The sequence below is a fragment of the Anthonomus grandis genome, chromosome 16 (assembly GCF_022605725.1).
Source record: "Anthonomus grandis grandis chromosome 16, icAntGran1.3, whole genome shotgun sequence".
NCBI classification, from domain to species: domain Eukaryota; kingdom Metazoa; phylum Arthropoda; class Insecta; order Coleoptera; family Curculionidae; genus Anthonomus; species Anthonomus grandis.
This window is the reverse complement of record NC_065561.1, coordinates 8401915-8420026: the sequence shown is the minus strand read 5'-3', so window position 1 is coordinate 8420026 and position 18112 is coordinate 8401915. Positions and strand designations below refer to the sequence as shown.

The following is an 18112-nucleotide window of genomic DNA, read 5'->3' as shown; positions in this document are numbered from 1 at the left end:
TGATAAAACTAAGACTACACATACTCCTGTTAATAATATCCAGAATGTGCGGTAAAAAAGTTAGCTTAGTATCGAAAAGAATACCTAAATCTTTAACTGTATTAACTGACATCAGTTCGTTATTATTGATTGTGCATTGCTGATAATTAATAATTTTATTAAAACGACCAAACGAAATACATATACACTTCTTTACATTCAGTTCTAGACTATTGCTCTTACACCACTCAGCAACACAATTTAAATCGAATTAAGGTAGCTCAGCATCAAGATATGATTCAATGGGTTTATACAGTTTAAAATCATCAGCATAAGCAAGATGCTTTGAATCAACAATTATATCACTCAAATCTCTTATAAACAAGTTAAAAGAGACCAGTCCAATATGCAAACCTTGAGGCACTCCTGAAGATTCTTCAATACCATTAGAAATATAATTATTTATTCTGACCAACTGTGTGCGACCAGTCAAAAAACTAAGACAAAATTCAACCAAAGTCTTACATGGCCCCAAACTTCCTAACCAGATGATCGTGATCAACCGTATCAAACGCCTTTGAGAAATCTGTATACACACTATCGACCTGTACAGAGATCTCAAAAGCACCGATCAAGTCATACTGGTAAGTCAACAAGTTAGGCACCATAGATCTACCGTGAGAAAAACCATGCTGATGATCACTAAGCAATTGTCTACATTGCCAAGAAAATTGAATAAAAAACAACCTGTCAAATAGCTTAGGAGTTGCAGACTGAATACACACATACCTTTATAGTTACAAATGTCAGTTCTATCATTATTTTTATAAATTGATGTTATAACTTACATTTCAATACTCGGGAAACTTGCCTGATGTCACGCAAAGATTGAAAAGGTGATGGAAAGGCTTAGAGATGAGATACCATCAGGGGCAAAAGAATTTTTGTTAGGAAGGCGTGAAATTTCATTAAATATATTCAATAAATAAAAAGAGATGCAATTTAAATTCAGACTGTAATCAAACTTATAGTCAAGAGCCTTGCTGATAGGTTGCCTGTATGTAGTTTTCAAATAAGTCCTAGCAAATAAGCTTAAAATATCCTGACCAGCAACCTCGAGTTCCATATGCATGCTATTAGGGTATGAATTAGACCTACGCAATCTATTGACGTGTTTCCAAAATGAAGAAGAATCATGAGAAATTTCAGTATTTAATCTTTTAATATATGAGTTAAAACATTCATCACGAAGACTTTTACATTTATTCCTCAAATTTGAAAAATTAACATAATCCACAGGATCCTTACTTCTTTAAATTTTGTGTGAGCAAGCTTTTTTTGAATAACAAGAGTCTGTAATTTTCTACTAAACCAAGTGGGGAAAATGCATTTATTAATATCTTGCTGATTAAAAGCAGTCCAATTCATGCTAGCAAGGTAATTATTAATGGCAACAAAATCACAGCTCACATAATCATAATAATAAACATCATACTTAAGATCTAAATCACAATTAATAGGAATACTTAGGATGGTAGTTTGAAACTGGTGATACATTTTCAGTAGCATATATAACTTCAACTTTAGATAAACTTGAAAAAAACAGATCAAGAAATGTACCAAAAAATTTGGCAAGACGTTTACCTGCTCAAGATTAATATAGTTAAAACAACTATATAGCATATTTGCAGATGATATAGACTCAGCCATCTCAACACACAGTCCGTTCACAGAGTTCCTCCATACCGCTAGTTGTGATATTTCATTGTGGTCACCACACAATAAAATATCACAACTAGGATTAATACTCGCAAGATCCATGGATGCAGCGGCAAATTACCCATAAATTGATAAAGGAGAAGCAGAAGGGATGTAGATAGCACGCAAAATGATATTCTAAAAATTATATGCTATATCGAAATAACTATGGTTTGCACCTAGATGTGGAAAGAAATGATAATAAAAATAAGGCCTTTTTAGTTGACCTACCCTGTGCCTGAAGTAATATCGTTTTCGCTTTTGTTACTAGTTCTTTGCCATAACTCTGCTTTTCATTATGACATTTGGTAAATAATTTTAATTTGGTAATATCTCATATATAGACAACTAAAACAACTTCATACACTATATGCTTAGTTGATCTTCCAGCTCTTTCAATTTCAATTATTAAACTTATTTTGGATCGTTTCATTTAAAACATATCAACACAGTCATTTGTTTGTTTTTTCTATGATCAACAGCTGGGGAGAACACTATTTTATAAGGTAACCTAGAAGTTTCTGTGAGTAGTAGAGTTAAGGTAGCTTGGGATATTAGTAAGATCCTCCTGATCACATATCTGAAATTTTTTATAGTATTTTGTATCTTATCATTGATATTAGTTTTCTAAAGAAAAAATCCTAAATGGCTTAATCCCCAAGTGCAAAAGCTTACTATGACAAAAAAGCGAACTCACATGATTTTTAAGGATATTGATGGGCATTTGGCTTACTTAAGTTTTTGTAGGCTCCGAAGTAAGTGTAAAACCTTATCGAAACTTGTTACAGAGAATATGCTACTCGTTGTGATTCTTCCTTGTTGGTTAACAGAAACATCCGACAGTTTTGGACGTTTGTAAATTCCAAACAAAGGAACTGAACTGAAGGAACTGAAAACTTTCCATTTTCATTCTATGCTAAAAATCACTGTAATTTGGGTCTTGAGCTGCCCGACCTTTTTGCAGAATATTTTAGGTCTGTTTTTAGGATTGATACTGACTTAAATAGACCTGAAGATATTTCCTATATTTCCTAAATCTTGGAAGGTCGGCTATTTACCTCCAATATAAAAATCTGGAAATAAGGAATATATTACAGACTATAGATCAGTATGTAACATTAGCACCATTCCTAAGTTATTTGAAAAAATTGTCACTTTATCTTTATCGAACTTATTATCTTGCACTCTCATGGAGAAACAATATGGGTTCCTCAGACGAAAATCTACTGATCTTAATTTGTTAATATATGATAATCTGTCGGAGATTTTGGATTGTTCCGGTGAGATCTACGCAATATATACCGACTTCTCCAAGGTATTTGACAGGGTCAACCATACTATTTTAATTTAGAAATTGGGAGCTGCTGGTATTGGCGGTAGTATGTTGATGTGGATTCAGAGTTACCTTTAAGATCGCACTTAAATAATAAGGGTACACAATTCCAAATCTAAACAAATCACTGTGCCTTCACGTGGTCATCAGGGGTCCCATTTGGGTCCCCTTTTATTTAATGTTTTTATTAGTGACATTTTTAAGTGTTTCCTTTACTCAAGATTTCTTTGTTTTGTTGATGCCCTCAAGTGCTTTATCATTTGTGTCATTCCTTCATGACTGACGCCGACTGCAGGCTAATTTGGCAAGGCTGGCGCTGTAATGTCCATTTTCTCTGTTGCCCAAAGAAGAAAAACAATATGATTTTTGAATATAAAGTGAACAACTCCTCATTAGGTGGAGTGCCCTATATTGGGTACATAGGAGTTACAATTGATCCCTCGCTATCTTTTGTACAATACATTGATAAAATGATATACAAGGCTCTAAGGATGTTAGGATTTGTAGCAATATTAAAAAAATGGCAGGTGAATCGTGAATAAAAGGGTTTTGTCAAAGACACAAAAGTGTAATTCGGCAGCCAGAAAAATGTTCAATGGGTGGAATATTGGGTTTCAATTAAAGCCAGGTAGATCGGTTTTTTAAAAGCTTAAGACTCTTTATGAAAAAAGAAACTACCTATCAAATTCAATATACAACACGGACGAAACAGGGGTACAGTACCTAATAAATTACCCCAGGATTTATCCAGCAAAGGCAAAAAACTTGTCGGAAAAGTAACTAGCGCAGATCGCGGACAACTTGTTAAAGCGGTATGTTGTTTTAGCGTTACGGGGACATATATTCCTCCGGCTATGATATTTTCCAGAAAAAGGATGAAAAATGAGCTCTTTTTAAATGCACCTACTGGTACCTGCAAAATGATATCGGACTCTGGGTTTATAAACAAAGAATTATTTTGTCAGTGGTTGCGGCATTTCAAGAGCTACAGCAAACCTAGTGCCGAAAATCAAGTACTGTTGATCCTCGAGAACCATTCATTCCTCTCACCGTGATTTAGATGCAATAAACTTCTGCAGGGATAACTATATTGATTTACTCTCTCCACCACCTCATGCAAGCCACAGGATGTAACCACTAGATGTTGGTTTCTTTGGCCCATTAAAGTGTGATTACAGTTGAGAGTGTGATAAAGTGGATGGTAAGTAACCCTGGAAAGGTAATAACGCAGATGCAAGTTGCCGGACTATTTAACCAAGCTTACACCAGCGTCGCCAATATCGGAAAATAAGAAAACTCATTCAGAGCTTCCGGAATATATCCCTATAATCCGGATCAGTTTAACGATGATGATTTTGCCCCGTCCTGTGGGACAGACGCACCTTTTAATACTCCAGACGCACCAAATTATACAGAGAATGGCCAGCTCAATGATGAAGTTGTGGTGGAAATAGATGATCCCGAACCTTCCACGAGTATTCCGATACATGCCACACTACCGTTGGATATTGCCAGCCTTGATATAGTCTGTGTAGATGGGGGAACTTATATCAAAGAACTCGACTACTTTTGAGCAAGAGGCTTTAAATCGGTCGATCCCAGCTGCAGAAATTTTACCTTTGCCGCAAATAAAAGAAAAACCAAATCGCTCTAGATCAAGATCACAGAAATCCGAAATACTCTCTAGTACTCCATTCAAGGATGAACTTCAAGAACTTGCCGGAATTAGGAAAGGAAAAGAAGAAAAAAAATTGAAGCAGTAAAGAGAAAACTAGTTGCTACTGGCTCAAAATCACAGAAAACAAAAAAGGTAAAAAAGAAAATTAATAAAGGTGTCGAAAAGGAAGAACGTTGCCCAGGATGTGGAAGATTGTACTCAGAATCTTTTGAAGATGATGACTGGATTTTGTGTTCTTGGTGTAACAGTTGGTGGCATGAATCTTGCACTACATATGTAATGGGAGACTTTGTTTGTTTTAATTATTTAGAGTGACGACTTTAAGCAGATACTAGGTTTTTCATTTTCCTTTAAGGAATATTTTTTAATTTTGTATTACTTTCAATAAACTTTTCCTATATGAAATCTTTTCATTTTCTTAGTAAATAATCAAATATAACATGACGTGCAACCATATTTTAGAGAAAGATATAGAGCGTACTCTTATACATTAGTATGCGTACTCTTATAAATGTTTGTGCATCAGAGCATGCATGTGAAGACTTTTCAAAAAAATTGAATAACTCCTTTTCGTCTTACAATATATAGCATAACATGTTTAAAACATGTTTGACTGTGATTACTTTATATTATAAAATTTTAAAAATTTACACTTCGCCTAAAACTGAGAAATATTTTAGAGTTTTTAAGTGCGTACTCTTATACAACATTACCCTATATTACTAATCTGCTAATAAAAAATTACAGGAATTTTCTATCTAATTTTTATTTTAATTACTATCATTAATATATTTTCTTTATTAAATATAAGGTTTGCCTTGAACGCGGGTGGAAAGAATACAACTCTGAAAACAATGAAAATAACTGGAATATATGGTGGAGGACCTCTGGGTTTTCAGTGAGCCACCACAAAAGTATTTATGCTTGGCAGGTCTGTATAATTTTGAATTTTTTTGGCGATCAATTCATATATTATATTATTTTTTAGTTCTTAAATCATATCCCAAAGGGATCTGCTATATGCAGAAAGGACAACCTGATTCGATATCTAAGATGTATGAGAAAAATTTATGGATCAGTTTACGATTTTAGCCCTCATGGATACAATTTACCGTTAGAATATACAAAACTAGCGGCAGAATGTAGCAAGGGAAGACCTCAAAGTAGTAGAGATGACGATTCCAGGTTTCCAGATGAGAAACCTATATGGATATGCAAGCCCGTAGCTCAGAGTCAAGGCAGAGGGATTTTTTTGTTTAAAGTAAACTTATTTACTACTATAAAGAGCACGTTTTAATAGAAAACAATTGTAGAAACTTAGCGAACTGAATTACGACAGCAACACAGTAGTTCAAAGGTACATCGAAAGACCATTTTTGATCGGAGGATATAAATTCGACTTAAGATTGTACGTTTGCGTACCTTCGTACCATCCATTAACGATATATATGTACAGGGAAGGTCTTGCCAGATTTGGAACTGATAAGTTCAGCTTAAACGACCTAAAAAATCCATTTAGACACCTCACAAATTGCTCCATAAACAAATTAGGACCTGGTTATCCGGAAATGAAGGAAAGAGTTGGATCAGGTTAGTCTTTAAAACAATGTAGCTTGAACTGTGTTGTAAATTTGAAATATTTTTCGCCTGAAAAGTCAATCTTCATGATATCATTATAAAAACACTTATGTTATATAAGAACATTATTTTTATTGAAGATTTTGCTACCTTTAACATACTTGTTGATTAAAAAAATTAGAGATAACGTTTACTTCTCCATTGAGACTTAAGTCAAATCTTATTTTTCTGCAAACTCTTTGAAATACTTTCTTCTTCTTCTTCCGGTTTCATATGCATCCTGCACGTTGGGGATCTGCCGCACATCCCTCAAATGATTTTAAGGGTGTGGTCTTCTTTTGGAGCCACAGGTGCTGTTTTCGCCTTAATCCCCTTCGGCCTTCCTTGCCCTGTAGACCAAGCTTCAGAATGGCTTAGAGAGGCATTGTTACGATGTGTCTCAGGTATGACATCTTTCAGTTTTTAACTATATTTAGAAGTTGTCTGTCTATACCTGCTCTCCGCAGTACTTCCTCGTTTGTAATGTGTCGATCTATGGGATCTTAATAGTCTACGGAGAGTCTACATCTCGAACTTCGATGCGATTGAGTGATCTTATTTTGATTGACCATGTTTCAGCCCTATACAATACGATAGGTCACACGTAGCATTTTTTCACTCTTAGTCGGAGGTCCAAGCACTGCTATAGGAGAATATTCAGGATATTATGCCGTTGACCATACCGATTTGAACCTTAATTTCCTCGTTACAGTTCTACTCGCTGTTAACAACATATCAGAGGTACTTACCTAAAACTCTTCACTTGTCCGATGTTTTGGCCCTCTACCTCGAGTGTAACCACTCGGATTCATCTTTTGATCACCATAAATTTCATTTTCGATATGTTAATATGCAAGCAGGTACCGTCGCCTGATGTCATTTATCTTATTTAATAGGTGCTGAAGATCCTCCAAAGTGGAGGCCAACACAACGGTATCATCGACGCATCTAATATTATTGATAGGTCTTCTATTGACCTTGATATCCCTGGGTTCATTTTCGAGAGCAATCTGAAATATTTTCTCAGCATAGATCTTAAAAAACATCGGAGACAAAATACAAATCTGTAGCAACTCTTGAATATACACCTCGGTTGATACTCTAGTTGTTTTATGATTTGAGTATCTCTCAGATATATTCCAATTGGTCGAAGCATATCGACAGCTTTTTGGTAATTAATAAAACAGAGTATTTTGGTTTGAAGACGGTATTGGTATATGTGAATTGGGTATCCTTCGGTCTTATTTAAACTTAAGTATTTCCATACATTCCTATATTTTCATTAACATTATTATTTAACTACTGAAGAAAAAAACATGTGTTCTATAAAAAACGAAAAACTTGTCTTCTTTTCTACATGTGCTCTGCCTTCTTGTATCTGTCATATGTCATACGTTACCGCGTTGCCACTTGTTATGGTGGAACCACATTGCCGCATTTATTATTTGTCCACAGAAAAACACGTCTTGTTGTTGATGATAGCACTTTTGTACAAGAAGCTTTAGCTAGAACAAAGCTTCTCTTATTCCCAGTCCCCTAATGAAGCCGAACTGCACCTTACCACTCATTTCTTCATAAAATTATACTTACTTATATATATTACTTATATATTTTACTTACTTATATATATCCTAGGATAAATTCTTTGGGGAATGCCCATGGCTCATCAGGCTAGTCCTCACACGGTTTGGGGGTACCTTTCCGGTAATAAAAAATCGATCTAAGGAAATCCTCCGGTTGTTGTTCTTGTTTTGACACTTAGGGCGGCCGTACACGAGCCACTTTTTACAGTCATACCGACCACAATTCTGCGGTCGCGTCTCATGAATTGTGGCAAACTTCGACCGTAGCTCGACTCCCGTGTATGGCATAAACTGTTATTCCTACGATGAGCTGCAGTTCGCCGAGACATGACCGCACAATTGTGGTCGGTATGACTGCAAAAAAGTCGCTTGTGTACGGCTGCCCTTATGCACATATGTCCTGGACTTTAACCGATCTTCAACAGTGCTTCAGCTTGCTCCACTTCGAATCTAAGGATCGTTGGACCCCTTAATTTCATTATGCAAGGTCCCCACGTTGTCTTCTTGTTTATCGTAAGAAAGGCTTAATATCTTCCTGATTTACAATAAGTCTTGGTTTTTTGATTTACAGTAAGTTTTTCTTGATCATTTGTAAATGGTGTTAAGTTGGTATAATCGGTTTATTTCAGTTAGCGCCTATTCTGTGTTTAGGTTTTTTATAAAAATTAAAGCTGTCATGGAGTCTGTGAAGATTTTCAGCTTCTTTACATTAGTTTGTAGTCCAATTCACATCACTTTCAATATCTGCCCGGGACTGAGGACCTTTTTTCTCGTGTTTTCTGTCATGATGAAAAGAATTATGAAAAATTGATCTGGGAAAACTAATAATGATCTTTAATACCGTGGTTTTCCGTTGCCTTCGGTCTCTATATATCGTTGACTGCTGTGGTAATTCCTTTGTCTTTGAGGCCAATTTTTTGACTTCACAACAAAAGAGTGCCCTGCTTGTTTATCCGCCCGTAGCCGTAATCCGCTCCAGCACAAGCTGGAGGTATATCTCTTATTCCGGCCATCATTCGGTCGTCAGAGCCTCGTCAGTTATCTAGCAGCATGCACCGGATAGCATAGTTACCACTCGAGCAGGTGTGGTTAACATTTGGGCTTGTACCTTTTTTAACTTCGCCCCTTCTACCCCTGAAATACTTATTTAAATCATGAATGATGAAATACTTCTTTAAATCATTTTTTAGAGTATATTTCTTAAAGTTTTTCCAATTCTGCTTCAATATAACTAGTCAGAAGAATGTTTATATCATTGTCGATTAGATCGATATACATCAGAAGCTTTATCAGATTCTCCAGACGCAACCTGATAAGCAGAAATTTCCTAGATAGAAAAAAAGAAATATTAATATGCTAAAACATTTTAAGTTAAGGCCTTCACAAATTTTCATTGAAGAATTTCAAATTTCGATTAATTTTTCGCTGTCATAATTGACATATAGTTTATTGACAAGGAAATAATATAAACGGACTTATCTCTATTGGAAGCAATACAAATCAAACATCATTTATTAATGTTGAGGTTTAAAAATAAAATATAAATATTCCACTTTATCCAAAAATCTGCAGAACAGTCGTTGCCAAGTCTTTCAAAACATTACAGAATAATATTAGCCTCTTGCACAGATTGTTATGTTTCATTTAACGGTCAATGGTAGTAAATAGAGCAGGGAATCCGAGAAAATGTGTGAAACCTCCCGAGTACGAAACAAAAATACGTAAAAAAATCCTAGCTTAAAGTTCATAAAAACTTTTTTAGTATTGGTCTAGTGTTTGTTGTATGTTATTAAATGATTAAATGGTTATATAATGAATCATAAGGTATATTTCAATATAATTTTAATATGATTTCTATCAGGTACGAATCTAGGAACGTATTCTGATTTTTTCCAGGAAGCAACGACCTATGATATGATTGTACAGGGTGTCCCGAAATTTTATCGCATTATTTTACCAGCCGCATCTTTGTCTAAAAATAAGACAAAAATTTTATATACAGGAATCTTGAAAAGTGACTCGTTTTCATATTACAGGGTGTTTTATAATTGAAGATGGTTTTTTGTTAATATTTTAGAAACGCCTGGTCATTATTTTTCGAAATTTTTTTGTATACTGCTGTTATTTGTTACTAACGGATTTTATGCTAAAATGAATACAGGGTCGTTTAAAATAAGTGGTCAGCAAAGATAAAAATGTCATAACTTTTTTTCTAGTTACTTTTTAATTATTTGGATAGTAAAATTAAAAAGAACCAACATTTTTACATAAAAAACTCTTGTCTTATTTTGTTAGAAGCCTCCGGTTTCAAGAAAATGTTTGTTTGTTTTTTTGGTATTTTCAGTTTTTTTTTCTTAGCTAATATGTTAATTGTTTTAATTTTTCTCAATTATTTACAATTTTGAAATAAAATTTAAACAAAGAAAATCGTTTTTGATCTTAGAATTAAGGGTTTTTGAATGACAGCTTAATAGATGAAAGAACGTTCAAACATTGATGTAGTATGACGTGGCATTGAAAGTATATTATGCCTTATATTACGACTATGAACCTCAGTTTTGTAAATCATCTTTTCACACAAAGACACAGGTGTGCGTGTTTTAAATAGGCGATATAAAAATACTAATAAATACAACTTAAATATATTCACAATTTTTAGCCATTTAAGTTGTAGTATAGCTTGTGATACATGGTCTTTTCCTAAGATTATTAATAAAACGACAACATGTGTTTTGAATACGCTGCAAGCGATTTTGCGTTATGCTATCTAGACATGGGTAATACATAATTATACAATAATTAATGATAGACATAACCAAGGATTCAGAAAGCTTTTTTCTTGTTTTGTAATTTAAAAAATTTCAATTTGGAATCATGTAAATTATGAGAATTAAGCACTGTTTTTTGCAACTCTATAGTATATTCAGAGCTTATAAGTAACTTTTTGGTTAATTCAAGTTCTCTCTTCAGACAATACACCTCCTTTTCTAGCAAGACATTATCACAGCTGGTGGCGGTTGAATTAAGAATGTGCTTTTTGTTACAATCATCACATAACCAGTGCAAGTTAGGACAATCAACGATTATTTTAAGCCATGAATCTCTAATAGCCACGCAAGAAGCATGAAATGTCAGCAAGCAGCCACTGCACTTAACATACTTATTTATAACAATGAAATTGTCCTTGCATTTACCACATGTATCTACTGTGATATCAGAAGGCATATTCTCATCCCCAAATTACCATGCTCAAATACCAACAGACTCCAATTACGATGCAAAGATTGCGTCAGGAATATCTGCACAATCCGGCAGCAGGGGCAAGACCAAGACAAAGCCAGAGTTACTGCCCCACTTGAGTATTGATATTTTACTATCTCTCAGCGTAGCAGAAACGTTGAATAAAAGCAATCTCAGGTTAGGTTAGGCCAGTAAAATGCTTACGAGATAAATGTTGTTTTTAGGTTTCGAATGCGAAAGTTCGCTATTTTATAAGCGGATACTAGAAAACTATTGAAGATTAGTCACTCAGCAGATGTAACATACTTTGATTGCACTTAAAAACTTATAATTTTACGAAAATCAACGGAGATCAAAACAGATCGATATATTTGATACAGTGTTGCTATCCACCAATTAATTACAAAGTAACTAGAAAAAAAGTTATGACATTTGTATCTTTGCTAACCACTAATTTTAATCGACCCTGTATACATTTTAGCATACAATGGTATAAAATCAGTTAGTAACAATAACAGTAGTATACGATAAAAATTTCGAAAAATAACGACCAGGCGTTTCGAAAATATTAATAAAAAACCATCTTCAATAGGAATTATAAAACACCCTGTAATATGAAAACGATTCACTTTTCAATATTCCTGTATATAAACTTTTTGTCTTATTTTTAGACAAAGATGCAGCTGGTAAAATATTGCGATGTAATTTCGGGACACCCTGTATTGGTTTTATATAACTATTCACTAAAAATTTCACAAAAAAAACTACTTTATTCAAATCGCTATTTTAGCCACTTTCGAAAAACGTTACGTAAATGGGTTATTGTGGAAGGAATAGCACTCAGTTTATCGTGCTCGCAAGTATATCATACTTCATGGAGAAAAACCTCTTGTTGAAGCCTTTTACAAACTGTTTTAACTTTTTAGACTAATATTTTGGCTATTACCTTAAGCGTATACAAAATACTCTGCTGCTCACTAGTGCTGCCTGGATGCTTTTATATAAGCTCTCGAGTTCTTATTCTCTTCACGCATTTAAAAATTGCTTGACAAATTATTTTTGTCTAAAACACTACGTTTCAAGATTTTTTGAAGTGTGCCTTCAGTCTCTTTTCACTTCCTGATTTCATTCTTGAGTGCACCTCAGCCTAGTTGATACCATTACATTATTACATTACCATCTATTCTACCCACCTTAACAGTTTACACTCCTGCATAAGCCTATACAAAAGGTATTTGTATTTAGTTCTTCTAGGTCTAGTGTGTCTTTTCCAAATATCTGTTGCTTTTTGACACATAGCGGCTGGCAAGCGCATGTTACGTGTCAGATAATTTCTGGTTCTGTTTTGCATAAATAAGAAATCAGGTCTCCGTTATACGTTGTCCCTATTTAACTGTCGTATTTACATACATATATACGTACATACAATGAATTTGGTGTTGTCTTGTCTCTTAACCCAGATTCGTATATCTCTCCTTTCTAATGCAGGTTCTAAGCCAATAAAGGGGCTAGCAGATCTTTTTCTAGCAAATTCGTCTACTTTCTTATTTCTTGGTGCATTGCAATGACCAGGACATAGCGGTGTACCACCTAACCATAGTAACCACACAAGTTTTCCACCTTCCTTCTTTAGTTCCAGTAGGCAGTTTGGACAGGGTGCTTTAAACTTCAACTTTAAATAGACAACAGAAGGTGTATTTTAATGACATTTCATTAACGGCTATATTGGGTCAGCAAGGCGTACCCCAAGGCAGTATTCTTGGCCCTCTTTTCTATTCTATTTATACCTCGGATTTTTTCAGTCATCTTAATTTTATGAATGATATTCAATATGCTGATGATCTCCAGCTTTATTATTGTTTTGACTATCAAAATATCTACATAGCTGAATCACGTATCAACGATGATCTTAAAATGTTAAATGGGATGTCATTGTCCTAATAAAACACAATTTCTTGTGTTTGGAAGACTCTCAAAAAACCTATTACCTCATTATTAATACTATCAACTCATTTCTCGTTATTAATCCTTTAGGTCCTTGCCGCAAAAACTTAATAGGGATCTAAGATTTAAAAAATATGTATTCCTAATTCTCTAAAAAAGTTTAATAATTAAGGACACTTTATATTTATAGCATGTTCTTCTTAAATCGACTTGAATTAAAGCTCTGTGATTGTCTCATTTTTGTCTTATTGTGGTTTATGGGTCTGGTCTTTTATTAAAGAATAAGGTTAGCCTTCAGAGACTGCAGAACAGCTGCTTAAGGTGTTGTTATGATCTACGAAAATTTTATCACGTGAAACTTCAAAAAAGATTTGAGGTACATTTAAATACTCTTGTTTATAAGATAATTAAAAATGAACAACTAGTGTATAGTTTTAACAGGCTTATTAGGGGCTCTGAGGTGCATGATCGACGTACTTGCCATTGTGCTAAGTTTGTAATACTAAGGCGTAAAACTTCTCCCTATGAAAGGTCATTCAGCTTTAATGCAGCAAAATATTTCAATGCCCTTCCCAATGAGCTTGGCACCGGTAAACAGCTTTAAGGGACACGCAACTACTGAGATAGATATTTACAGCAATATTTATTTGAGGCACTTACTTATGCGTCCACATTTTTTTTCTTTTCTTTTTGTATACTTTTTATTAGATACTGACTAATGTCAAGTGTCATTCTGGTTTTCGACAGAACTTCGTCAGATCTCAATTAAGGCCTCTTAAGCTGTATGATTTGGGTATTGTATTCTGTTAAAACTGTTCTATATGTATTCCACCTGTCAGATGTTTCGCCTTAATAGATTTCTATTTGACTTTTTTCCTTATCCTTTTAAATGGCCAAGTTACTCACCTGGATGAGTTTCTTGTGACTCCTGGATAGTTATTTTGGTATGATTGTATCTGTGCCTTTAGCCTTTAATTCGTATGTATGTCGGATGATGTCTCCCTGAACTCCATGTCTCGTGGTTAATATCGTTTTATTTTTATACTAGTATATTCTTATAGTATACAGACAGCCAGTATACTACAGGGTGCGGCATAATTGTCTCCCTGTTTTTAAGGCTTAATAAAAGAAATGTTATTTGAAATACAAAGATTTTATTTTTTTATTTTAAAAGTACAACTAAAACATTTTTGTCCTATGTGGTCTTGAAGAGAATATCTGGCAAGTGCCGTCCACCATTATCGAAGTACTGGTGCAAGCGACTTCTGAAGTTTCGCATAACTCTTGCAAGTATTTCTTGGGGTATTCTGCGAATCGCATTCTAGGCGGATTGCATTTTTTTAGTTGTCTAATAGTCGTTGGACGATGTTTAAAGACTTCAGCTTTTAGGTAACCCCAAAGAAAGAAGTCGCAGGGCGTTAGGTCGGGCGAGCGTGCAGGCCAAGAAATATCGCCTCTCAGGGAGAGCAAACGTCCGGGGAACATTTCTCTCAATAAATGCATTGAAACTCGAGATGTGTGAGCTGTTGCCCCATCTTGCTGAAACCAGGCATCTTGCACATTCCTGCAAAGGCTAAGGCGAAAAAAATGTGAATCATCGCTATATAGCGTTCCGAATTGACAGTAACAGCGTGATTTTCTTCTTCAAAGAAGTAAGGGCCGATTATCCCCATTTCAGACACGGCGCACCAAACTGTCACTTTCTCACTATGTAGAGGCTTCTCGTGTATCTCTCTCGGATTATCAGCGGCCCAATACCGAAAGTTTTGCTTGTTTACCCAGCCAGACAAGTAAAAATGTACCTCGTCACTAAAAAAAACTGCGCCCTGAGGTAAATTTTAAAGCATAATTTCACATGCAGCACGCCGATTGCTCCAATCACGTTCTGATAATTCCTGTGCCAGAACCATCTTGTATGGATAAAAACGAAGAATCTTGTGAAGAATTCTTCGCACAGTGCGGTCAGATAAACGAAGGGCAGCTGCGTGTCTCCGTGCAGAACGTCTAGGTGACCGTAAAAATGAGCGTCTCACAGTCTCGATGTTTTCGGGTGTCCGAGCTGTCCGTGGCCGTCCACCTCCTTTTTTGATAACAGATCCAGTTTCTCTGAAGTTCTTGACCCACAACACAATTGATTTTCGGTCCGGGACTCCTTCATTTCGCGGAACCTTATCCGGAACGCTCGTTGCGCAGCAATAACTTACCGATTTTGGCGGAGGTACACTTCCACGGCGAATGCGCGCTGTGCGTTGATCCACATGATGCTTCAGACTAAAACATGTTTAAACAAAACTGTTTCTCATACGGCTCTTAGTGGCGGTACCCCCACTATTCTGCGACGCCGCACGGCATTACGAGGGAAAGTTAAAAATAGGAAGACAGTTATGCCGCACCCTGTATAAGAATATAAAACGTATAGTTAAAATTGAGTTTAGGTTAACCTGGAATCTAGTATTACTCCCACAATACAGTATAAATATCTGGCAGTCCTTAAATGTTCTTAGTCTATTATAACCAATTCATTATCCTAACATCCCATGGTTTTTTTCATTTTGTGTTATGAGATCACACAAACTACTTTAATATTAATAATTGCACAAAATAGATATACAAATATTTTCATTCGTAATTCAAATGATCACTAATTTTATGAACAAAACTGAATAAATGCTAAAGCATATATTATTAAGTTAAATGGAGGCCTAGAATGGTAAAAATACGTTTGGAAGTAGAAGGAAGTAATACGCAGAGGCTAAATATGTTTTAGGGTGTAAATGGACTCTACGGCAGCTAAGACGATATTTTCAACAAGCCTCTACTTCAGATTGGATAATATGGCAAAGAATAACCACCATAGTAATTTTGACAATATTGAGTCAAGCTCATCAAATTCCTCCAACTGTTAACTGTTTTGAGTTTTTTGGATTTGATATTTTGATAGATTCTTCTCTAAGGCCCTGGTTACTTGAGGTAATTAATTATCTATTTACAATTATTACAGTTTTTATAGGAAATCGTTTCCTGTTTGATTAAAAATATATCTTATAGGTAAATTTAAGCCCTGCTTTAAGCAATGATTGTGACGCTGATAGACTAGTGAAAAAGCCAATGCTCCATGATATGTTTGACCTATTAGGATTACCTCTATATAATACGGGATTGTCCATTTTCAATATTTGGCTGGATGATTCTAATAAAGAAAATGAAAAGTAAGTTAACACAAAGTTTATAGACATTAGTGCTTAACCCATTTTATTGAATATTTAGTAACGAAGAAAAAAAGAAAATGTCATTAAAAGAAACAATATCTGCCATCAGTGCTGCCGGAAGGTGGCGCAAAAAATATAAAAGAATGTCGGCTCACCACCAGCATCAAAACTCTCGAGCAAACAAAGGCAGAACTAGATTTCGATCTATGTCTGCTCATAACCAAAGTAGGTTCTATAAACAAATAATATTTAAATCGGTCATTTACGTCATGTTTTACTTTAAGGGACTTACATGAAACTGCCGGACGCTCATTTTGATAGTCATTGTTTGGATTCCGCCTATGCTCATAACGTGCCAAAAGAAAAACCGGTAAGTGAAGAATGAGTAATATTATCATTTATGACCATAAATTTTATAGATTGACGAAATATACATAAAGTCAGATTATAAACCATGGGGGAATGGGCGAGATTGGAACTGCCCAAAACCCAGTGAAGGTGGATGGGTGAGAATTTGGCCATGGGATGGAGAAGAAAAATTAGATAGAAACAATAATGTTAGTAATCATTTTAATAATGCTGGGGTGAAATCTATGGTTAATAAGGTAGGTATTCAAGTTTTGATGTAATGCATATATCTAAACTGATTTGTTATAGATAATAAAATTTAATAAAATTGCTAAGGAGTTGGTAAAGACACATCCAGCAGCTTCCGAGAGTCAGCTATCGGAGTTTCTTCAGCAAGAAATGGATATTACGGGGGAAATATGGATACCACCACTATAAAAATATTGTATTCTATAAAATTAATTTAACAAACTAAGTCTATTCAGTTAAAAGTTTCTCAAAATATCAAACGGTACCAACAAAATTACAATTTAATAATATTTCATTATTTACACTTCTCTTCTAAAACTGCCATTATTTCAATCACTAAAACTGCCATTTTTATTCATGCTCGAGTTTATCTACTTTATTTCAATTTCTATAGAGTTTAATAACAATTTGATTGATTAATAAAAAAGATTATTATTTTCTTAATCAAGGTGCCACTCAAATTTGCATTATGCCAGCCAGCACTCTCTAAAAAAAGAAAAAATAAGTATAACAATAAACATCAAAATATTTTTTCTCTAAGAAATACGATTTTGAAATATCTATTGCAATAAATATCTTGTCTTTATCTTGTCTTTAGAATTAATGTTACCATGTGAGTACAGTGTTTACCTTTTAACTCCATCTATGCAAATAGCAAATTAAATAATATCTCCAATATAAATGTCTGTATTTTATTTACCATATTTTTAACAAAATCAAAAATTAGGGTGGTTAAAATTAAAACCTTAATATTAAGATCTCAGAAACTGTGGCAATGTTAAGAAATTTAACGGCGTTATGTGTGAATTCAAGTGTGTTAAGTTATGTGTTAAGTTAAGTGTGAATTCAAAATTGATCATAGAAATAGAGAAAAGGTATAATGGGCCAAGACCTGTGCCGATTGTCTAATGACCATGGCCGCCATTTGTATGGTAACATCGATGTCAGGAAAACATCGAAGACCGACTTAATCAAAATTAAATAAATAAACACTTCACTTAAAAATTAAAACTTAGTCGAGATTTAAATAGTGCATAGAAATAAAACATTGATATACATCGTCCAGCACTGGTATAGTCTTCTTTCGCGAGAATATAGCTGCATCGCATGTGTTTTTCCTGTTACATATACATTTTTAGAAATATTAAAAAAAACTAACATGCACCCAATACAA

The 18112-nt window shown here is 34.5% G+C and overlaps 1 protein-coding gene across 3 annotated transcripts in view; it reads left to right on the top strand.

Moving 5' to 3' along the window:
• Nucleotides 1–17461, top strand: part of LOC126745913 (probable tubulin polyglutamylase TTLL2) — a 46014-nt gene extending 28553 nt beyond the window's left edge. For all 3 annotated transcript variants that reach the window (XM_050453964.1, XM_050453963.1, XM_050453962.1), the window contains exons 3-11: nt 5560–5679; nt 5737–6009; nt 6062–6338; nt 15900–16102; nt 16181–16341; nt 16400–16566; nt 16626–16711; nt 16761–16946; nt 16999–17461. In XM_050453964.1, coding sequence (XP_050309921.1) covers nt 5560–5679; nt 5737–6009; nt 6062–6338; nt 15900–16102; nt 16181–16341; nt 16400–16566; nt 16626–16711; nt 16761–16946; nt 16999–17127 — 1602 coding nt within the window. In that variant the 3' untranslated portion in view covers nt 17128–17461. The remainder of the gene's footprint in view (nt 1–5559; nt 5680–5736; nt 6010–6061; nt 6339–15899; nt 16103–16180; nt 16342–16399; nt 16567–16625; nt 16712–16760; nt 16947–16998) is intronic.
• The last annotated feature ends 651 nt before the right edge of the window (nt 17462–18112 follow it).